Here is a 23,517-nt window from a genome sequence, read left to right on the forward strand (position 1 = left end):
CCCAACCTCATCTATCTAGAGGAATCTTCGGCTATGGCTGGAAGAGGGTCTCTCAGGTGAAAAACATCTTTAAGGCTCATGTTTTATCTTTAAAAGCCATGCACATTTTTACATTCTTTTTATTAGTCCTTGTTTTAATACTGTATAACATTCTCCCCTTCTTCCCCCACACCCCCAGAAAACCCCACTGTAAATAATAATATCATTCCAAGAACATATACCTTATTTATTCTGGGCTTTGTATATACCCTCTAGCACCTACTGCATACCCCAGGAGTACCCCAATTTGACAAGAACCACAAAACATGATTGTTTTTTCAGCAACGTGCTGTATTTCTAATTCTGTTGGGCTGATCGGAGTATGGGCCTTTAGTTGCATCTGAGACTCTGAGAGAAGCCAGCGTCATATGAGGCCAACAGATAAGAGAGAGTTGACTATAGCCTTACAGACCTTTCCGACTTATATCCCCAGGTACTGCAGAAGTTGGGGAAAGCTGTGGAAACCAAAGATGAACGGTTTGAACAAAGTGCCAGCAACTTCTACCGTCAACAGGTAATCTGGAGGGTGAGAAGGGAAGCTTGAAGGAAGAAATAAGACATGAGGGCTTAGTGGCAGAAGAACAGCAGGTTCTGCAAACCAGCAAGCATCCCTACTAACCCATCCTCCCCCAGGGGTAAGGGCCCCAGCGTGCCCTGTTGCTTATCCTTCCCTCTGGAACCCGAGAAACTTAACCTTTCCTGTTCCTGCACCCCCTGGGTTTTGGGAGACAGGTGAGTGTTCTCTTCTCTTAGTGGTTCCCTCAGGGTACAGCGGCATCACCAGGTCCTTAGACAGATTCAACATGAGCCCCTGCCACCTTAGTTTTTGACTTATTCACTTCCCCAGGGTGCCTCTCTTCCACCTTGGGGCTCTTCTCATCTCCATAGCCCCATATTTTGTCCATTATGTCTACCCCACCTAAGCCTTTTATTCTAAAATAATACCTCCATGTTTCACCTGTCATTCTAACTACAAACCTAGTCTCCCTGTTCTTTCTATCTTCACTGGATATGATGGGTAATTTTATGTAGAAAATTTGCATTAAGAAGTGTATGAAAGAGGTTTAACTTTCCGTGGGATATCTGGCTTTCCGTCTCCACGTCCAGGCATCATTCATACATTATCTCATTTAATTCTTACATCAGTCCTGGAAATTGCGATCCCCTCTTTGTAATAGAAAGGAATTATTAACTTAGATGAATATCTAGTTGCAATGCAATGTGGACACTAACCACCCAGAGTGAGGTCAGATTTCACAGGGTAAGAGGCACAGTCCCCCACTAGACTGTCTCACTTCAGACCCCAGCTGCAAGCTCCAGAGTTCCCAGGCCACCTGCACTTCTGACCATCTGGCTACCAATGTGGGATTTCCTACTAGCTGCTTCCGTAATTCAGTAGAATGACTCACAGAACTCAGGAAAGTGCTCTATTTACAATTACAGTTTTATTATGAAGGATAGAAATCAGGACCCGCCAAATGAAGAGACATGTAAGGTGAAGTCTAGGAAGGTCCCAGATGTGAAGCTTCTATGTCCTCAAGACATGTCTCCATCCCAGCACACTGATGTGGGATTACCAACCAGGGAGGCTCACCTGTGCTTCAGGTGTTGAGAGTTTATATTGTGATTTCATTACATAGTGAAGCACTAGCCACATGATTAACCTTAATCTCTAGCTCCCCTCCCCTCCGCTGGACGTTGGGCTCATATCACCTGTCGCAGAGCCGCAACCCTGTAATCACATGGTTCATCTTTCCAGCCTAAGCAGCCACCATCCTGAGTCATTTGTTTTGCACAAACTCAAGTATGGTCTGAGGGGCCCTCCATGTATAACAGACATTCCTATCACTCTGGAAATCCCAAGGTTTTAGAGGTTACTTCTCAGGAACCAGGGACAAAAACCAGCTAAAATCTTTATTGTACAACATCAATTAATTGAATTATATGGGAAACAATTCTTTAAAATTATATTAAAAGGATATTAGCTACCATCTAATTCAGTAGTTGACTGTATCAGAATCATTTGGAAAAAAAATTTATTTTTCCTCCCCAAAGTCCCAGTACATGATTGTATATCCTAGTTGTAAGTCCTTCTAGTTCTTCTATGTGAGCCGCCACCACAGCATGGCAACTGACAGACGAGTGGTGTGGTTCTAAGACCAGGAAATGAACCCAGGCTGCTGGGTTCATCAATGAAGCGGCAAGAGCACCGAACTTTAACAGCTAGGCCATCAGGACTGGCTCTGGAAAATATTTTTATTTTTATTTATTTATTTATTTATTTTTTTGGTGAGGAAGATTAGCCCTGAGCGAACATCTGTTGCCAGTCCTCCTCTTTTTGCTGAGGAAGATTGGCCCTGGGCTAACATCCGTGCCCATCTTCCTCTACTTTATACGTGGGACACCTGCCACAGCGTGGCTTGATAAGCGGTACGTAGGTCCACGCCTGGGATCTGAACCTGCAAACCCCAGGCCGCCAAAGCAGAGCATGAGAACTTAACCACTATGCCACCGGGCCAGCCCCTAGAAAATATTTTTAAATGCAAGGTCTCTGGTAGGAGGGACTGGGAATCTGTACTTTTAAACTTGTTTTAATGGAAAATTTCATATATATACAAAGATAGAAAAACTTGTATAATGAATCCACATGAACCCATCACTCAGCTTCAATAATTTATCAACCCCTGGGAATCTTGTTTCATCTATATCTCCACCCACTTTCCCCCATCCTTGATTATTATGAAGAAAATTCTAGAATCATATCATTTTATCCATAAAAATTTCATTATCAATCTCTAAAGATAAGAAATCTTTTAAAATATAGCCACAAAACCATTATCACACCAAAAATATTTTTCTATAAAACATTTACTCAATATAACAAATCAGAAAGTACATCAAGAAAAAAATGAATTAAAAATAATAATGATTTCACACTCTCCCATGCTACACCACTGTTGTTTTATATCCTTACAATTACTTTGCTATGTATGATCTCTAAATATATTCATGATAAATAAATATGAGGTTTACAAAAGTGAGATTATTCCATTCATATGGTTTTGTAACTTGCCTTTTCACTTAACAGTATAATACAAATATCTTTTCAGATATTTCAGGTTAAATATCTAATAATGTTTCAGTAATATCTAAAAAAATTAGCAATAATTTCTTAATATCTTAATATAGCCAGTCAATGTTCACGCTCCCCTAATTGTGTCATCATTTTTTTTTTTTTACAGTTTGTTTAAATCAGCAAGTTGTTGACGTGTTTAAATGTCTTAGATTTAAGGTTAAATCTCTGGGGCCAGTCCAGCAGCCTAGTAGTTAAGTTGGGCGCATTCCGCTTCCACAGCCCAGGGTTCAAGGGTTCAGATCCTGGGTGCAGACCTACACCATTCATCAAGCCGTGTTGTGGCGGCGACTCACATGCAAAATAAAGGAAGACTGGCACAAGTGTTAGCTCAGGGCCACTCTTCCTCAAGCAAAAAGAGGAGGATTGGCAACAAGTGTTAGCTCAGGGCCAGTCTTCCTCACACATACACACACACACACACAAAGTTAAATCTCTTAATCTGTAGGTTTTTAATCCCTCTCTTTTTGTAGTTTATTTGTTGATGATACTGGATTGTTTGTCCTGAAGTTTTCTGCAGTCTAAATTTTGCTGAATCTCCATGGTATTGTTTAACATGTTCCTCTGTCTCTTATATTTTCTGTAAATTGATAGTTAGATTTAGAGGCTTGATGAGATTCGGATTTTTGTTTTTGTTTGTTTTGGTGGCAAGAATACTTGTTATTATTATAGGGGTTATATTTTTCCATCTGGAGGCACATAATGTCTGGTTGTTTCCTTTTTTGTGTGATATTAACAGCCATAGGTGATCATTAAGTAGGGAATCTGTGTTTTACATTAAGCTTTCTAGGTAATTATGATGTAGCAGCTAGTCTGAGAACAGCATTTGGCAACCGCTGATCTAGTCTAATTCCTTCAAATGGAAATATGATGTGATTGAGAGGGAAGTAATTTAATCAAGGAACATAGTGGAAGAGATGCAGAGCTAGAATTTAAACTTAAACCCTGTGCGTTTTTCCCTATACCTCACTAGGAGGCCTCCCTGGGCCTCTTCTTCCAACTCCAGCATGAAAAGAACAGTAATCAGTAAGTTGACACCCACTTTGAAAGGTTTCTGACTCTTGGCCTGTTCTTCCCTCAGTCCTTTCTCTCCCTCTCTGCCTTCTAGGATCTAGAGTGACAAATGTGTGGGTAGAAAGGGTAAGAGATGAAGGAAGGGCCATCAAGAAGAATAAGAGGATCAGATGGGACAATCCCCTCAGAATTCCTTGTGCAAATCCACCAACTAAATGTCACTTGAGGGGGGGAAATATATTTGAGAAATGAAAGGAGTTAGATTAGGAGTAAGGAAAAACTTTTCTCATGAGCGAATGATACACCTACAGTAACTGGTGTTTGAACATGCTTGGAAAGTTCATTTGACAAACATTTCCTGGGTGCCTGCTGCATGCCAGGCACTGTGCTAGATGCTGGGACTTCAACACGAATAAGACAACACACCTGCCCTCAAGGCTCCCACAGTTGAAGGAGAAAGACAGTGACAGTACAGTCAGGTCTGAGGCTGGACCTGGGATGGCTAAGATGAACAGGAGGAAAAGGACAAGATCAAGGAGATTGAAAGTGAAGTATTCCAGAAGTTGGACCAGTTGGTCATGTGCCCTATCCCTCAGCCACAGTCACCTTGTCAGCAAACTTTATTAATAAATAAAACTCCCAAACTTCCTAGCCTCATTTCAAGGCCTTGCCACTTGCCTAGGCTCCTGATCAAATTTCCATGGGTAATTTTTCTTTGAGTGCTCTGCTTGCTTTCCCCTTTCCCTCTCTTCAAAACATATTATATAGGAAGAATTATTTTCCTCAAGCAGCATTTTAATCTCTTATTTCTGATAGTGACATCTGCTTCCATTTCATTGCCTTTAAAATCGAATCTAACAATCTAGCTCCATCTGTCCCTCCTGGACCTCCACTAGGTCAAGCACTTACAGCACTTGCTCGGGGTTGGTCGTGCTGTTTGCTTGTGTTGCTGAGCGTTTGGGTTTCTCTGAGTCCATTTTTCTTCAGCAAGGACAGGGACCTTCTTCTTAGTTTCTTAGGACATAGCTCTGTCTACCTGCGTGCTTAGGACAAGCTTCCAGAGTGAGTGGTTCATTAACCGAGGGCTGGGACAGTTTGTATAAGGCGTGGGAAGGACTAACTCAGACTCTTTGTGGTGCTGCAAGAATTTGGCAAGGATTCAAAGAGAAGTGATAAAATAGGAAGATTTAGAGCTAGAAATGGCCTTACCTGGCATTTATAGATGAGGAAACTGAAGCCAGAGAAGCGGAATAACTTGCCGGTTGGTGGTAGAGACAAGTTTTTGACTGCCAGACAAGTGAGAACTAAGACTGTGAGAGTCACCTCTGTCAGGAAGGAAGACGTTGGGATTATTCATCCTGGAGACATTTCAGGGGAGGACAGACAGGTCAGAGAAATAAAATGACACCCAGTGCTGTCCCACTACCCCACCCACTACTGCCACCATCACACACACCCACACTTCATCTCCTCAAAGGAAAGAGCAAGAGCATAAAGGAAGAACTTTGACCAGAGGCTTGATTCTAAATGCAGAAATGGAGTTGGGCTTTGTGAGGTGCCATGGAGGGTAGAAGGAATTCACATTTTATGGACTATGGTATAAATAGGACCCCCTAGTTTTGAACAGTTTACATACAACCTTCACAGTCATACGTGATACTTGATTACTAATCTGATTTTTCAGGCCGTATAATACCTAATGGGATAAAAAACTAAGAATTTCATTTATAGAAATTATGCAAGATAGTTTAACAGCTCTTGTTATTTCAAATATGTATTTTGGAGGCCAAATCTTTATGGTGAAGTAAAAAGTTGTGTCCATGTTTTCTCTTTCAAAAAAAGAAATTGAAATCCTTGTTAATGTTTATAATCCCCAAAACTCTTTCAAAACTCTTTAAAACCTTAGTTATCACATTTTCAAAACTCTTAAACTTATACTTACCTACCATATCCATGTTTAAAAGATATTATGTATATTTAACATCTTAGACTATTTAAACTTGTTTTCTGTGAATGAAAAAGCAGAAAGGAAGTGAGACACCCCTCCTGGTGAATGCTGAGTGTTTCTGAATTTTGTTAACTGACTGCATCTGTCTCCATCATGCTATCGAAAGCACTTTCTCACGGTCACCAGTGACCTCCAATTACCAAATCTAGTGACTTTTTTTTTTTTTTGAGGAAGAGTGGCCCTGTGCTAACATCTGTTGCCAGTCTTCCTCTTTTATCCTTTTTCTCCCCAAAGCCCCAGTACATAGTTGTATAGTATAGTTGTAGAGTTGTGGCTCTTCTATGTGGGATGCCGCCTCAGCATGGCTTGATGAGCGGTGAGCAGGTCTGTGCCCAGGATCCAAACCAGCAAACCCAAGACCGCAGAAGCGGAACGCGTGAACTTAACTGCCACGCCACAGGGCCGGCCCCTAAGTCTAGTGACTTTTACTGATTCTTCCTACATTCTAACCTCTCTGTAGCATCTGCCCCTTCCTTGATCATTTCTCTGATGCTCTCTTGATCCTCATTTGCTATGACACACTACGCAATCCCAGTTCTTCTCCTACCTCTCTGACAGTGTCTTAGATTCCTTGAGACTATCTGTGTCTTTGTATCCCTTGAGCCCCGGCATTCAGCCCCTTGAGAAGGACTTTTAACCTGAGGTATGGTCAAGAGTTTGCACTGGCTTAGAGGTGAGCTCTGGAGGCAAGAAGATGGATGAACTAATTAGTCCAGTTTTCTTTGTTTATTTGACCAAGTAGACGTAGATTTTCTGCTGCTAAAATTAAATAATAATAATTTTTCCCTCAAAGATTTCCCTGGGAAAAAGAATTTTAATTTAAGTTGTTAGATAGAATTTTCAGTTTTTCTCAGATGGATTTTTTTATACTTTTGGTGTGCTCAACCACAAGTATTTTATGGTGTACTGCATAATGCATCTTAGCTCAAATACTCCATCACCTGAACCGGTGTGAGGATCACTGTTCTGACCCTGTAGAATACACTTTCAGTCCAGTCCCACACTCCTGAAGTCAGGCTCCAAAATGTCAATGGTCTGGCCTCAAACTTCCTTCTCACCCCACTCCTAGAAACTGGAGTTCACACAGAGGAAAGAGGCCAGAATGCGAAGGGGCTTTAAACGACACCATGAGGAACAACTGAGAAAGCCTATGAGAAAGAAGACTTGGTGAGGGCATGTAAAAGATGTCTTCAAACATGTGCAAGAGAAATTAGATCTACTCTGAGTACAGAAGGCCAACCTGTGACCAGTGGGCAAAAGCTAAAATAGAGCTATTTTAAAATGAAGCACAGGGGCTGGCCTGGTGGTGCAGAGGTTAAGTGTGTGTGCTCCCCTTTGGTGGCCCCAGGGTTCGCGGGTTCGGATCCCCGGCGTGCACTGATGCACCACTTGCCAAGCCATGCTGTGGCGGCGTCCCATATAAAGCAGAGGAAGATGGGCACGGATGTTAGTCTAGGGCCAATCTTCCTCAGCAAAAAAAGGAGGATTGGCATCAGATGTTAGCTCAAGGCTGATCTTCCTCACAAATAAATAAATAAATAAAATGAAGCACAGCCTCAGCAAGAGGTCATGAGTTTCTGGTTGCTAGAGACATTCAGTAAACATTTGTCTGAGTTATAACAAAAGTGGTTCATTTATTAGGTTGAGATTTGAACTTCCAAATCTAAATGATACCTTCCTCTCCTTCCTCCCTTCTTTTTTAGAGGGAGGAAATCTAATCTGTGCTTGGGAGTCCTAGCCTAAAAAAAGTGAGAATTCAGACACAGGAGCAAAGATAGAATCGGATAGACAGATAGAACTATAGATGAGGACATTGGAGTTGAAACAGGAAGAGAGTCAATGATGAAGCTCCTTGGAAGAGAAGTGTAAAGCAGATGACTGATGGAAGGGAAGGGTAAAGTGAGGCAAAGCAGAGAAGGAAATCAGGGGAGGAGAGGAATGGCATGTGAGGATGCAGAGAAGGAAGAGGGCCTGGTGCCTGCAGAAGATGGGGGCAGTTTATCTACCCAGAGAGGAAGGTCAAGCCAGAGGATCACATGGATTGTGTCACGTAGGACCCATTTCAACAGAGGAACTTGGGCATAGGCCCTCTTTCACTGGAAGGGAGACAAACAGGAAAGAAGACATGCCAGTGCAATGGGAGCAATCTCCCAACTTAAAAATTGCCCCAAAAGAGACAACCTACAACTTCTTGGTAAAGAGAGTAGAGGCTAATTTATAACATTTGCAAATGTTTGACGAAATTCCAGGATTGATTTCTGCTTTTAACCTACTTTTCTACTTTGACCTCTGGAGCATCTTTCCAAATGTATCCCTTTAGTCACCAAAGGCACTTCTCCATTTCAGGCAGAGGGCCACAAGCTATACAAGGACCTGAAGAACTTCCTTAATGCAGTCAAAGGTGGGTATTGTGGCACAGGAGAATTCCAGAGGGCATTTATGCAGCTACTAAGAAGTCTGGGGGATGGGGAAAAAACCAGCCAGACTCAGGCTTTTTATCATGTGCCTGCCCCTGACTCCTGGAACTCCGTGGGCCTAGGAAGAGTAACTTTTCCTATCTCAGCCCCATCCAGCTTTCCTCACTGATAACCCAAACCTTCTGATTTGTCCTTCTGAATTGGACTCACTGATTTGCCTGTCACCTATATGATTATACCAAACTACTTCCTGGGAAACTTTATGGTAGAACTGAGTTCTCTCCTTTCAGTGATGCATGAAAGTTCAAAGAGAGTGTCAGAAACTCTGCAGGAGATCTACAGCAGCGAGTGGGATGGTCACGAGGAGCTGAAGGCCATCGTAGGGGTAAGAGTGTTCTAGGCTTTACAGCTCTCCAGCACTCACTCCTGCCCTCATCTCAGCCTCATCTCAGCTTCTCCATCCAAGCAAATAGGAAAACAAAGGAGCCGATTCGCATTGTTCGTTAGTTTGTATAGCCTCGGTCATGGGTGGTAGGTATGAAGGTAAACACAGGGAATCCTCTGTTTTTGACCCTCTGCCTCTCCTTAAAACCTTATGGAAGTTTTACTTACATAAAACCCAATTGATTTTTTTTGAAAACTAACTTCATGCAGTTATTTACTCCCACACTTCCCTCTTTCAAGCTCTGGAGTCCAAGACTCTGACCATGTGTTCCTGTTCTTAATCCCTGAATGTATATCTAGTCTCTTATTGGACAGTCTCTTCTTGGGGAAGGGCTAATCTTCATCTGACTCTTCCCCAGAATCCAACATGATATTCTAAATACAGCTCCAAAAAGGAAGCTTGTTGCAGGAAGAATTTGGGTGTTTCCCTGGTATGCAGTTGTTGTTGAGAAGTGGAGCCCTCACCACTCCCCTCTGCCTCTATCCTGCAGAATAATGATCTCCTTTGGGAAGACTATGAAGAGAAACTAGCTGACCAGGCTTTGAGGACCATGGAAACCTATGTAGCCCAGTTCGGCGAGATTAAGGTAATCAATTTACAGAATCAAGGATGGGGTATGGGTGGCCCATATAAGTTAGAGAATGTATTGGGTTAAACATTGTAAGTAGTGTTAGAGCCCATGGTTAGGAATGAAATTGGGTAGGTTAGGAGAAAGATTAAAGGTTGAGAGTTAGACAGGAGGTTAGGGTGGAAGGTTAGAAGTAGTGTGCAGGTTATGTTAATAGTTAGATTTCAGTGAACTAGATTTAGGCTGGTTTTGAATTAGATCCAGGTCAGAGCATCCCTTTTAGTTGTGCAGAACAGCTGTGGGACTAAAGATGTTTATTGTAGAGAAGAGGAAACTTGGAAGAGTCATAATAATTGACTTCAGGGGCCGGCCCAGTGGCATAGTGGTTAAGTTTGGTGGTGCACTCTGCTTTGGCGGCCCAGGGTTGCAGGTTTGGATCCTGGATGCGGACCTACACTGCTCATCAAGCCATGCCGTGGTGGCAACCCACATACAAAATAGAAGAAAGATTGGCACAGATGTTAGCTCAGGGCCAATCTCCTTCACCCAAAAAATAAATAAATAATAATAATTACCTTCAAATACTTGAAAGTCTGTTAGGTAAAAGAGGAATTCAACCTGAAACCAGAATTAGAATTCATTTATTCATTCAGCTCATATTTATTAAACATCTACTCTATTGGGCACTGTACTGATTTTATTTATTTTTTTTCCATATTTATCTCCCTGCCTCCCTTCTTGCTTTCTCCAAGAGCATTTTTTTTATTTATTTATTTATATTTCAGTATAGACGACATACAATATTATATTAGTTTCAGGTATACAACATAGTGATTCAACATTTATATACATTACGAAATGATTGCCACGGCAAGGCTAGTAACCATCTGTCACCATACAAAGTTATTACAACATTATTGACTATATTCCCTATGCTATGCGTTATATCCCTGTGACTTATTCATTTTATAACTGGAAGTTTGTTCCTCTTAATCCCCTTCACCCATTTCGCCTGTCCCCTCTGGTGACCACCAGTTTGTCCTTTGTATCTATGAGTTTGTTTCTGTTTTTTTTTTGTTTGTTCATTTGTTTTGCTTTTTAGATTCCACATACAAGTGAAATCATATAAATATTTGTCTTTCTCTGCTGATTTTAGATTAATAGGAAGAAATTAGAGGGAGCCTGACTTCAGTTTCTCATAGTTAACGCTTTCCAAAAATGAAATATACTGTGAAGTAGTGAGTTGTCTGTTCTCTGTTGAAGCAGAAGTCGAACTACTTCTTATCTTGGATATTGTGGAGAAGCTTCGTGTATTGAATAGGAAATTGCACCAGATAATTGATAAGATCCTTTCAAATTCTGTGATTGAGGGAATGAGACGGGGCCATTAGTATAGTTTGCTTCTCCCTGGCATAATTTGTAGTTTGGCTGAGATTGAGTAGATATTTTCTCAGTGCTCATAACAATTTACTATTTTTATTATGCTTTAGGGTTTTCTTTTTTTTTTTTGTGAGGAGGACCAGCCCTGAGCTAACATCCAATGCCAATCCTCCTCTTTTTTGCTGATGAAGACTGGCCCTGGGCTAACATCCATGCCCATCTTCCTCTATTTTATATGGGACGCCACCACAGTATGGCTTAACAAGCGGTGCGTCGGTGCGCACCCAAGATCCGAACCGGTGAACCCCGGGCCGCCGCAGCGGAACGTGCGCACTTAACCGCTTGCGCCACCGGGCTGGCCCCTGCTTTAGGGTTTTCAAAGCACTTTATATTCAGCATTTGCTCTTTGAAATAACACTATAGGGCAGATGAGGCTACTGAGGCTCCAAAAGAGATATGCCTTGCCCAGTCACAAGGCAATAAATGGCAGCATTGGGAGCAACACCCAAAACTCCTGACTTTCAATTTAGTATGATTCTCAAGGCCATTTATCCTGGAGGCTGAACCAGTTTATGATGGGTTCATAAGAAATATTAAAATTTAGTGCAGGCTTCCATGTGCTCTGTAGGATTGCCCTTTAGTCTGTCTCCCCCTGAGAATTCCCATTCTTTCCAGATAGTGAGGGAGATCCCTTGGGCACAAAACCCTGTTAGAAAGTAAAATATGGTAATAGGACCCAGGAATCTTGCCTCTCTGTTTGATACTCTGTTACCTACATCCTGGCCACTGAAAAGTGAGTATCAAGGCCCTCTCTCCTGACTCGGTTAGGAAAGAATCGCCAAGCGGGGTCGGAAACTCGTGGATTATGACAGTGCCCGACACCACCTGGAGGCAGTGCAGAATGCCAAAAAGAAGGATGAAGCCAAGACTGCGAAGGTGAAAAAAAAAAGCCTGGTAAAACCTTCCAACCCTCCCTCTCCCCATAACGGCTGGGCCAAGCAAGGTTTAGGAAATGATAAATTCAGCATCCAGTGTCCTGAAGGAAATCCTGTTCCTCTGACACAGATGCTCTAAGGATAGTCAGAGACTGGAGGCTGGGGAGGGCATGGGTCTGGGGAAGGACAGGCATGGTTCCAGGTAAGCCTAGTCCCTGAAAAAATGCAGAGGATAAAAGCAGCAGCTTCTAGCCTTGGGTTCAGAATTGAGGGGAATCATCTGTCTCTTTTACCACCCAGGCAGAAGAAGAGTTCAACAAAGCCCAGACTGTGTTTGAAGATCTGAACAAGGAACTACTAGAGGAGCTGCCTGTTCTTTATAATAGGTAATGATTGAGATTCAGAAAAGGGCTGGACTCCTGGGCCAGTGGAGGCCCAGACCACCTGGCAGCCCAAACATGTCACCTCATGAAAAGAGCCCTGCTCCAAGAGTGGGAAGTAGTCCCAGCCCTGCTACTGACCTGCTGTGTGATATTAGGCAAGCTGCCTTGTCTCTCTAGACCCTGGTTTCTTCATCTGCAATGCAGAGATAACCATCCTTGTCCTGCCAGCTTTTCTGGGTTTAAAGACAAGATGCTTCTTGGATAGGAGAGATTTTGGCAAGTAAAGTGCTGTCATCATGCACACTAGGAATATCTGATTTCATGCTCAAGTGTGGGTTGTTTTAAATAAGCTTGGTTCATGAACATCCAGATTTACATAGAAGATAAACCATGGGATGATTATTTCTATTAATGAAAAAGTCTTTGCTACACAGTAGGTAAAATTGTTTTAGAGTAAATTTTCTACATTGGAAGAGGAATCTGAGCAGAAATTCTATTTGTATCCTATTTTCTTTTTATTGTACAAGGTATATTTTATTTTATTTATTTATTTTTTTTACAAATTTTATTTTTTTCCTGCAAGGCCCCAGTAGATAGTTGTATGTCATAGCTGCACATCCTTCTAGTTGCTGTATGTGGGGCATGGCCTCAGCATGGCCAGACAAGCGGTGCGTCAGTGCACGCCTGGGATCCGAACCCGGGCTGCCAGCAGCGAGCGCGCACACTTAACCGCTAAGCCACGGGGCCGGCCCTGTACAAGGTATATTTTAAAGCAGTTGTAGTCAGAATATTTTATATTGTCACTTAATCTTATTCTACATGTGATGGAGCCTTTTTAATGAATACATGTATTCTAAAGCATTAGTTATGTGACTCCTAATTTAAAGGGAATTGAAATTCAATACAGTTGCTTTAAATGTAAATTTCCCCAATTCCTTTACAGTAGAATTCCATTAATGTTAATATAGCTTCACAGAAGTCCAAGTATCGCATAATGAGAAAGAATAATTACTTATTGTAATAATTATAATTGTATGGCCTTATACAACACTTTAAAATTCTTCAAAGCACTTTCATGTCTACTTCAATACCTAAAGAGCCTGAATCAGGGGCTGGCCCGGTGGCATAGCGGTTAAGTGCGCATGCTCCGCTTTGGCGGCCCCGGGGTTCGCAGGATCGGATCCCAGGCGCACACCGACGCGCTGCTTGTCAAGTCATGCTGTGGCGGCATCCCATATAAAACAGAGGAAGATGGGCACGGATGTTAGCCCAGGGCCAATCTTCCTCAGCAAAAAGAGGAGGATTGGCATTGGATGTTAGTTCAGGGCTAATCTTCCTCACAAAAAAAAAGAGCCCAAATCAGATAACTTCATGCAACTAGAGATCTGTTATATTTTGGTGTCTACCTGGGCTGATAGTGTCTCCTCTGGCCTTCCCACTCTTGAGAGTCAGGTGTGCTCCTGGTCTGGCTCTGATGAATCCAGATCCCAGAACCCTAGTCTAGGATGTGGGGCGCTTTTCTCTGAGGAGGCTTGGTTGTGGCTGGCTTTGGCTTAAGCTCCTACCTTGTATTTCAAACAAAGACTTCCTTTACCAACCCTTACCTGTACCTATTTGTTGTTTTGCTTTCTAATAGTCGTATTGGCTGTTATGTGACCATCTTCCAAAACATTTCCAACTTGAGGGACGTCTTCTACAGGGAGATGAGCAAGGTGAGAAACATTTGGTCAGTTTAGACACCTAGGTTTTTCTAGTAAATATGAATGTAGCCCTAATTTACATAATCTCATTAAATATCTATATTGGCACTACAGATTTTTACTTTTTTTCTGATGATGAAATAATAGCACTTGATTGTGCACATATATACATATCAGAGGGCCCTCTCCATCTCCATTAACAACTGAATAATAGCAGCCAAACCTGAGCTTCAGATGAAAAAAGGAGATTAGGCCTATGGAAAGAACAGCTGAAATGGGGAACCAAGTTGTGGAATCTTTATCTTTAGTTGCTGGGGAGCAGAGAAGGCAGTGTTTAAGCAAAAGTCAGTTTCTCAGCTAGTTGGTCTTGAATAGGGCCAATCCTATTGGGTGACAGGCAGCCACAGAACATCATCTCATGGGGTCTTTTCTAGTCCTGGGATTCCAAGACTCTTTGCTATTACAATATTAATTGTATTCACATACACATACACACATGTTCCTCTTCAAAGTTTCTTTTGCAAAACTATGATTTACATTGTAATTTTACATTAAATTAATTTTAAATTAAAATTACATTATAATATTACAATGAGTTTTCATTCCCTGGATTACCTGAGAGAAGCTAGAACCTCAAATCAAACATCAAACATCAAGGACCCAGGCTTGAGAGAGCTGCCAGTCTGATGATAGAGGCAGAACTTAAGACACAGACAGTCAAGGAGGAAGGGGTGGTGGGACAGGACCCTGGACAGCAGTGCAAAAGAGACGAGGAGAAATTTTGTGGTTAAGGGCGGTGAGATTTTATTTCAGGGAGGTGTCTGAAAAGAGAGGAGAGAAGGGATATGCCAGTCTCAGGTTCCCATCTGGCTGGCATTCTCTTCTGTCTTGCTGGCTCTAGCTGAACCACAATCTCTACGAAGTGATGAGCAAACTGGAGAAGCAACATTGCGACAAAGTCTTTGTGGTGAAGGGACTATCAAGGTGAGCAACTTCTGAGACCCTTTTCTGCTTCACTTGTCCTGTATGTGAACGTATTCAACACTTTCATCTCCAATCCCAAATCCCAGCCTTGCCTTTGTGTTTGTGTACATTATATTGCTTGTTGTTTGTACTATGCCCCTATGTAAATTCGTTTTCTTTTTATGAAATATTTCAGCTATAACTAAAGGTATAAAGAATTCAACAAATAGCTACATACCTACCACCAAATTTAAGAAATCAACTATTATGTATATAATTGAAGCTCCCAGTGTCCCTTGCCTACTCACTTTCTCTTCCTGCCCCCACCAAAGGTAACCACTATCTTAAATTTAGTACTTATTATTCCCATGCACGTCCTTTTAATTTTATTATACACATATATGCACATACAGAAAATATTGTTTTGCATGTTTTTAAACTTTTTTATATAAATGGAATTACACTGTATGTATTCTTTTGCAACTTCTTTTGTTCTCTTAATATTGTTTGTGAGATTTATTTATCCTTGTTGCTACATGTTGCTAGCTCTGATCTTTCCTTTCCATAACTGTTATGGATGCTATTGTATGGCTAGTTCACAATTTATTTATCTGTCCTCTTGCTAATGGACATTTGGGTTGTTTTCCAGTTTTTTGCTATTACAAATAATGTTGCAATGAACATGTTTTACATTTCTTGTGAATACTATCAAGAGTTTCTTTAGGATGTATACTGGGAGTGGACTTGCTGAGTCATAGAGCCTGTGCATTTTGGCTTCTTCAGCCTTACTAGATATTGCCATTGCCAAATTGCTCTCCAAAGTGACTGTTCCAGTTTACAACCCACCAGCAGAGAATAAAAGCCCCCATTGCTCCAAATTCTTGCTACATGTGACATTGTCAGACTTCTTGATTTTTCCAAGCTAATGAGTATGAAATGGAATTTTTTGCAGTTTTAATTCATATCTCCACAATTGCTAGTTAGCATAAACATCTTTTCATGTTATTGGGCATTTCATGTCACGTTCCTGTTCTGTGACTTTCCTGTTTATCTTTTTTTTACATTTTTCATTTGGATTGTTTATCCTTTTTAAAAAATTGATTTATATGAGGGGATTATTTTGTATATTCTGGATATTAATCCTCTGATGATGTGCATTGCAAATATCTTTTCTCAGTCTGTTATGACTTGTTTTTCCACTTTGTGTGTGTGTGGTATCTATTGCCTTCATATATTCTTTATGCTGGTAAGTGTAAGCAATTTACTGGTCCCTCAGAATGTGATTACTTTCTTATTCTGAAGCCATTGTTTAGAAAGTCTTATTAAGTTCCTACTCTGCACAAAGTTTTATGCCAAGAGTTAGATCCAAAGACACAGGACACTTGTCCTTTCTCTGAAGTGATTTATAAAAAGTCGGAAAGACAGAAAACATGCCTTAGGACTACAAGGGACAATATAAGCTTGTGCATACTGAGTGCCTGATGAGACCAGTAGGAATTCCAGAGAGGTAAGTAATTGCCAGTGTGCAGATGGTCAGAGAAGCCTTTAAGGAAGTGGTGAAACTGAGCTTGGGCCTTGAAGGAAGAATTGGGCTCACATTTGCTGTTTGTACTACTCATTTAGCAATTAGTGACAGACTGTTGAAAAGAATCACTAAGGGGCTGATGTGTATACTTCCTAGACAAATTCCCTTTTTCTCTAAGAACTCTATTTCTCCTCTTCCCAGCATTGAAAGCCAGAGTTCTCTCTAATTGTCCATTCATCTGAAACGTAGCACACTAAGATGTCCCAGAACGTTGTAGGGAAATCTGGTCTTTTCTTGCTGTGTCCTGGGCCTTCTAAAGCTAAATCTAGAATGCTAATGCTAAAGAGAACCTTATGTCACTCAGCTTATCTCACATCAGAAACCCCACAGGGCAGGAACTAAGATTCTCTCTTCCTGTTCCTATCCCTGTTCCCCCATCCTTGTGCCCAGGACACAGCACATAGTACCTGTTGAGTAAATATTTGTGGGTTGCTTAATCAGTTAGTGGATGGTACATAGGAGGCACCTAAAGAGGTGAGTAGGAATCAAGCTGATGTTGGCTGTAGAAGCACTCAGCACAGTATCCAGCATACTCGATAAATGTTGTAGTCAGTTTTCATTATTCGTGGTAGTTATGTTCTATAAAGTCACCATGTGCACTGAATTAGTGAATACTGAACCATTGCTCCTTGGGGAAACACAGAGTTAGGTTGCTGTGAGCCCCTGGTCTCAACATTTTCATCAACCAATCAATACATAACCTTGTTTTGTGTGTGTTTCTGTTTAAAGACACCTTGTTTAATATATATTGTTGATTCATTAATATTGAACTGACAGCCAACAGCACTATAACGCATGCCTGAATGAAGCTTATCTAACATGGTATTTTCTCTGTGAGGCACGTCACTGTCTGCTTGCTCTCTGACAGCACTGTAGCACTATACTTGGAGGCCATTTTAAACAGCAAAATCACCAGCAAAAAGCACAACAATGTGAAAAACATGGTGTAAAGGACACTTGTACAGGATGAGAGCAGAAACGAGAAGGCAGAGGATTGCCTTGTTAGACCTCAGCTGGGAAAGTGCTTGTCAGGCACTCATTCTTTACAGTTTGCACATGTCCGTGAATGACTGTGAAAGCACCAGGAGTATTGATTTGGGGGTTACAAATAAATTTTAGAGAGTAGGTGAATTTGCAAATACAGAATCCACAGGGATCAACTGAATCTTTTCCCTAGAGAAAATATTTTGTTAATGTTTTGTTGTGTTTCTTTCCAGCCTCTTTTTCTTTATATATTTTTACGTAATTGAGATCGTAATATGGATAAAATTTTATAGACTTTTTCACTTCACTTTATAACATAAGCATTATTGCAAATTATATAAACTTTCTACTATCGTTTTAAGTTGCTTTATTCTGTTTTATTGTTACATGTATGCATCATTATTTATTTGGGGGTATTTAGGTTACTTCCAGTTTTTAGGTCTTCTGAGTCTGAATGCTCTTCTTTTTTAGCAGCAGCAGACGCTCTTTAGTCATCTCTCCCCCAGTTCGAACATCTACAGTCTCCAGCCCTCTTGCCTCACCTACCAGTCCCTCTGCACTTTCCTTGAAGAGTGAGAGGGACTCCACCTCTACAAGTGAAGAAGAGCTGGCATCTGAACCAGCCCAGGGAGAAGACAACTCTGAGATTAAAGAAGAGCCCTTAAAAGATGAGGAAATAGAGGAGGAAGAGGCCGAAGCCAGCTCCTCTGAGGAGGAAGAGCCTCTGCCAGCCTGCAATGGCCCCACCCAGGCCCAGCCCTCTCTCACCACTGAGGTTGGGCAGTCCCAGGAGGAAGTTCTCCTTTGCTCCCCAGCTCCATCACCAGGCAGAGCCCTGAGCCCTTCAGAGCAGCCTTCATCTCTCCCAGAAGTAGTCCTCCGAACCCGCACCTCAAGTGAAGGATCTAAACAACCAAAAAAGAAAGCCTCTAACCAGAGGACCTCAGCACCCCCTAATAGGCCTCCTCCACCCAGAGCCTCTCCCAGCCCCAGGCCCTCCTCAGGGAACACACCCTCCAGCCCTACAGCCTCTGAACGGAATTCACCAACCAGCCCCAGAACCTCCTTGGGGGCTGGGACTCCAAGTCCTAGGGCCTCCTTAGAGGCCTCTCCTGATCCACAGCCACCAGACAAGCCAGTAAGAACTCTTGAAGCCAGAGAAAAGGAAAACACCGACAATGTGAACCCAGAAGAACTTTGTACTTCCCCTACCTCTCAGGTGAGTGGATCTGGTTGAGTCTTTATTCCTGTTTATAACCTCCATGTAGATCATCTTTACTATAGTTAGGTTGTCCCACAGTTGATAAGATTTTATGTCATTATATTACAGTCTCAAGGATACTCTTGGACAACTCTTTGGTTCTGGGGATTGTTTCATGTCTTCACAGCAACTAATTTAGTGATCTGTACTCTTAGGCTAGTTGACTTCTGCAAAGGGTTTATCTCTAATATTATTGTGAGCAGATTCTTACTAATTTCTGTCTTTTGCTCCAAGTTCTGGGAGTTCCCAATATAAAGAACCTACAACTGGCATCCTGAACTTTACCTTTTTTAGTGGGGAGCAGGGAGGAGGGTCTTCAGTTTGTCATATTTCTGACCTTGGTAAATAGACCCCAAGCAAAATGGCGTCAGCAAATTTCCAAGGTGTATCTTCTTTGATGAGAGAGACCTAGAAGAAGGAACTCACAGAGGAAGGTAAAGCAAAAGGATGGTCTTTTGAAAGGTGAGAATATGTTTGAGAAAAGGATTGTGTTAAAACAGATACACTGACCTCCTGGAGAGCAACTAGTTCTATGAAGGATCTGGAAATCAAGGTCAAACAACATGGAAAGTCTATCATATAGAAGAGAGATTTGACTTGTTCTCTAGGACTGTTGAGGGCAGAACTAGGCCCTATGTGTAAAGATTTGTTTTTTGAAGTACATTTTGGATCAATACAAGGGGAACTTTCAGCAATTAGCTCTGTAAAAAAAATGGTATGAAAAAAAAATTTTGTTTAAATGTAGGGGAAGGGGGCACAAAGGGCTTCCAAAAACCAAAATGGGATGGGCCACCTTGAGAAATAATTCTCCTTCCTTGGTGTTAAAAGCCAAGGCTGTGTGATCACCTGTCAGGTGTGATGTAGAGAGGATTATGATGAGACATCTGACTCACTGGCATCAGGATTCATTCATTCATTTCACAATTACTTGTTGAGCCTACACTATGTGCCAGGCACTTTTCTAGGAGGTGGGGTATTACGATAAACAAAACACGACATTCTCTGCCTTCCTGCATCTTACATTCTAGTGAGGGGGAGGATAGACAAGAAACAGAATAAATAAGTAAAATTATAATGCAGTGGTAATAAGAGATATGGAGAAAAATTAAGTAGGGGAAGACACAGGGAGTGGAGCCTGAATTGCAGTTTTAAACAGAGTGGTCAGAGAAGGTGACATTGGGCAATGAAGGAGGCCAGGGCGTGAGCCATGTGGATATCTGAGAGCATGAGATTTCTGGTGCCCCTCAGAGCACACCGCCCTACTACTACCTATGCCTAAATGAAGGTTGACCAGGCTACCATGGGAGCCTCCTGTTCTCTGAGAGGAGCTAACCTGGACAGAGGGTACAAGGGTGGCATCCAGGGTGTGAAGGTGCGGGACTTTCTCCTACATTGTCCACTTTCATCCACAGGTTTCTTCAGAGTCTGGAACGGCAGGGAAGATGGAAGACAAGGAAGAGAACAATGAGCTTATCTCAGCTGACTCCCCTGAGGTACTAAAATCTAAGTGAGCAACATTGTCAGGCCCTCAGTCTTGATTCACATGAGGTACTGAAGGTCCTAACAGAGCAAGATGTAGAACTTTCCCTTGGCTGGTTTCTAGTCTGAGGTAGTTATGCTGGTTGAGAAAGAGATGCATGGCACATGGATAGTGAATAAGCAATGAGTAGACTCATTGAGTCTAACATAGTGCAGACTCAACATCTGTAAATGTGGGATTTTGAGTAGGTAAAGTATAGCCACTTCGCACTTTTCTGCACTGAAAAAAGAAACTCAGTGGTGTGGAAAATCCAAAATTAATTTCAATTTGACTTTGTAATATATTATATGATTTTAGTATGGAGACGAGTGACCTTTTGTTCTGCTCTGGTGAATAATAAAACAGGTTTGCATCCTTGGAGTCATCTTACTGAAGGGGAGATTATGGGGACCAAGATGCTGACTATTTTGAGGAACAGGCTATTTAACTCTGTCCTCCTTGGGAAAGATGATACAGGACACAACCTCCTTTCCCCTGAGGCAACCTCCTTATATTTGAGATTTATAGTGTTTCCTTACTCCCAGCCTCTCCTGTGGGATTGGTTTGGTCATCAGCTAAGGAGACATATTTTTACTATGGAGTTAAGCAACTAGAGCATCTTAGACCCTAGCCTATCAAAGTCATTAGTCCTCTGAAGCCTATGTCCTGCACCATCTGTTCACTTCCCTTGCAAATGCATTATAAATCATATTTTCTCTCAAGCAGCATTATGGACATATCACATATAAAAATGGGTAAATAAAAAGATAACTGCAAGAAGATCTGTTCTTGCTCAGCATTTGAATCACCTGAGAGAGAATGAAGGTTTGAGAACTTGCTGGGAGGTGGTACTACATTTGAGGAAATTCATGGCCTGGAATCAGAGGAGGGAGTAAGAAGAAGGAAAATTTCCTTAAAGGAGAAATCACAGAATTTCAAGTGGCTGTCATACTGTTAGAAATTGGTTCTACTTTAAAAGGGTGAATTTTAGGGCCGGCCCCATGGCTTAGCGGTTAAGTGCGCGCGCTCTGCTGCCGGTGACCCGGGTTCGGATCCTGGGCGCGCACCGACGCACCGCTTCTCCGGCCATGCTGAGGCCGAATCCCACATACAGCAACTAGAAGGATGTGCAGCTATGACATACAACTATCTACTGGGGCTTTGGGGGGAAAACAATAAATAAATAAAATCTTAAAAAAAAAAAAAATAAAAGGGTGAATTTTATAGTGTGTGAATTAAATTTCAATTAAAAAAAATAAATTCATTCTAAACCTTAGAGTGCCAAGGTCTTCTCCTGGCTTAGCAGTTCCTAGACGGGGCTTCCCACACCTTGGGTTCGTATCTTGAACCTAGAACTTTTCCCAAAGAAACCATTACACCACTTGCCTCTGCTAACTGCCATAGGTTAGGATCATCTAAGTGTGAGAGCTGCAGTGCATTCGTGAGGAGGGTTAGTCTCAAAGTGGTAGGTAGTGGTTTTAAGACCTATATTTATACCCTCACAGACTCCCACATAGACATACATACGAATGTATGTCACACAAATCACACGGTGTCTGATCATGAAAACAGCTCTGGGGGTCCAAAGACCTGGTTTCCTGTCCCAGCAAGTCATTTCACCCTTTGAATGTTGGTTTCTTGATCTGTCAAAGAGAATGACAAGTAAAGTCTTCCCTGATGCCTTCAGGCTGTAGTGAAACTACATTGTATGTTTGCCCTTGGTATTGTTTTTGACCCTTGTAAAGTGTAAGGCACAGAAGACCCTTTGAGCTGAGAAGCTGGGGAGGTTGAGCCACCTCTTACTGGCAGAACTCTTCTTTTTGTAGAGCCAAGATCTTCAGCTTCATGTCTCTGCAGTTCCGGAAGAGAGCAACATCACAGCACCTGAGCCTCAAGAAGAGGTAAGGAGGCCAGCTACACAGAGAACAGGATAGGTGGTAAGATTGCGTATTGTGGGTGGACAGAGGTTTGGTTACAGGCTGGAATCCTTACCGTTGGCTACAAGGGGGGCCCAGCAGTGAACTATCCTTAGGGAAAAGTCAAGCAGGTGGGAGCCGGAGGAACCAAGAGTAAACTAGGACTTTGTGGTTTCTTTGTGCCCACTTCCCAACACTTGGCCTTGCACTCTTGACCTCTCACCATAGCCCTGTCTCCTAAGTATTTATTTAGTTATATCTGAACTTATTTCAAAAAGGAGTTAAGATATACAAAAGGCATACCAAAAGGTAAATACACACATACACACACACACACACACACAAAATATAGCAAAATAACTCAGAAGTATATGCGTGACAGTGACATAAAGTGGAGCCATGAATTAGCAAGTACAAAAATGTGTTCCATAGAACAAACTTACCAAGGACAGACCACAAAATTGGTTTCAGACTTTCTAACATCCAAAAAGAAGAGAAAAACCTGATCAGTTCACCCAATTCATAATGCCCCTCCCTTAAGAGAACAACTCCTGCTACTAAGATGAAAAAGAAATTTCTCCTGTGAACTCTCATAAAGAGATGGTGAATGATGTCATGAATAATACCTGCAACAAGTCTTTGCAATAATCCCAACCACCAGTTTCACATCGCCTCCCTCAGTGGAGGCCAGCGCGTTACATGAAATATAATTCAATAGAAGCAAATTGAGGGGCCGGCCCGGTGGTGTAGCGGTTAAGTTCGCACACTCCGCTTGGGCGGCCTGGGGTTCGCCAGTTCGGATACTGGGTGTGGACCTATGCACTGCTCATCAAGCCATGCTGAGGCGGCGTCCCACGTAGAGCAACTAGAAGGACAACTATGACATACAACTATCTACTGGGGCTTTGGGGAGAAAAAAGGAAAAAAAAAAGGAGGAAGATTGGCAATAAATGTTAGCTCAGGGCCAATCTTCTCAAAAAAAAAAAAGCAAATTGAGTTTTTACCCCCCTTGAGTGGTTGGTGGGAGGGCAGGTCAGCATCTAATGCAATCATGTTTACTTTCCAGGTATCTACAATGTAAAATGCACAACTCTGAAGAAGAACTGCCAAGACCTCCCCACACACACCTCCCCAGAGAAGCTCATTAGCTAGAGGGTATATAGGTCAGAGGGACTTAAGATCCAGCATTCATTTCTAGGTTATTAAACAATGTGAATGCTGGTGGTCTCAAAGACCTGGCATTAATGGAGGCTGAGGAGGGGAGGGA

At 42.0% G+C, this 23,517-nt stretch overlaps 1 protein-coding gene across 2 annotated transcripts in view; it reads left to right on the forward strand.

Annotated features, from left to right (window-relative positions):
- Positions 1-23,517, forward strand: part of BIN2 (bridging integrator 2) — a 31,747-nt gene extending 8,230 nt beyond the window's left edge. Inside the window, exons 2-13 of one of the 2 annotated variants that reach the window (XM_058558242.1) lie at positions 473-553; positions 8,541-8,595; positions 8,902-8,996; positions 9,547-9,642; positions 11,833-11,940; positions 12,240-12,325; positions 13,959-14,034; positions 14,924-15,006; positions 18,026-18,773; positions 20,228-20,308; positions 22,161-22,235; positions 23,317-23,517. In XM_058558242.1, coding sequence (XP_058414225.1) covers positions 473-553; positions 8,541-8,595; positions 8,902-8,996; positions 9,547-9,642; positions 11,833-11,940; positions 12,240-12,325; positions 13,959-14,034; positions 14,924-15,006; positions 18,026-18,773; positions 20,228-20,308; positions 22,161-22,235; positions 23,317-23,331 — 1,599 coding nt within the window. In that variant the 3' untranslated portion in view covers positions 23,332-23,517. The remainder of the gene's footprint in view (positions 1-472; positions 554-8,540; positions 8,596-8,901; positions 8,997-9,546; positions 9,643-11,832; positions 11,941-12,239; positions 12,326-13,958; positions 14,035-14,923; positions 15,007-18,025; positions 18,774-20,227; positions 20,309-22,160; positions 22,236-23,316) is intronic. The other variant, XM_058558243.1, reaches the window with a different exon arrangement.

This window comes from Diceros bicornis, chromosome 17 (genome assembly GCF_020826845.1).
Source record: "Diceros bicornis minor isolate mBicDic1 chromosome 17, mDicBic1.mat.cur, whole genome shotgun sequence".
Classification (NCBI taxonomy): domain Eukaryota; kingdom Metazoa; phylum Chordata; class Mammalia; order Perissodactyla; family Rhinocerotidae; genus Diceros; species Diceros bicornis.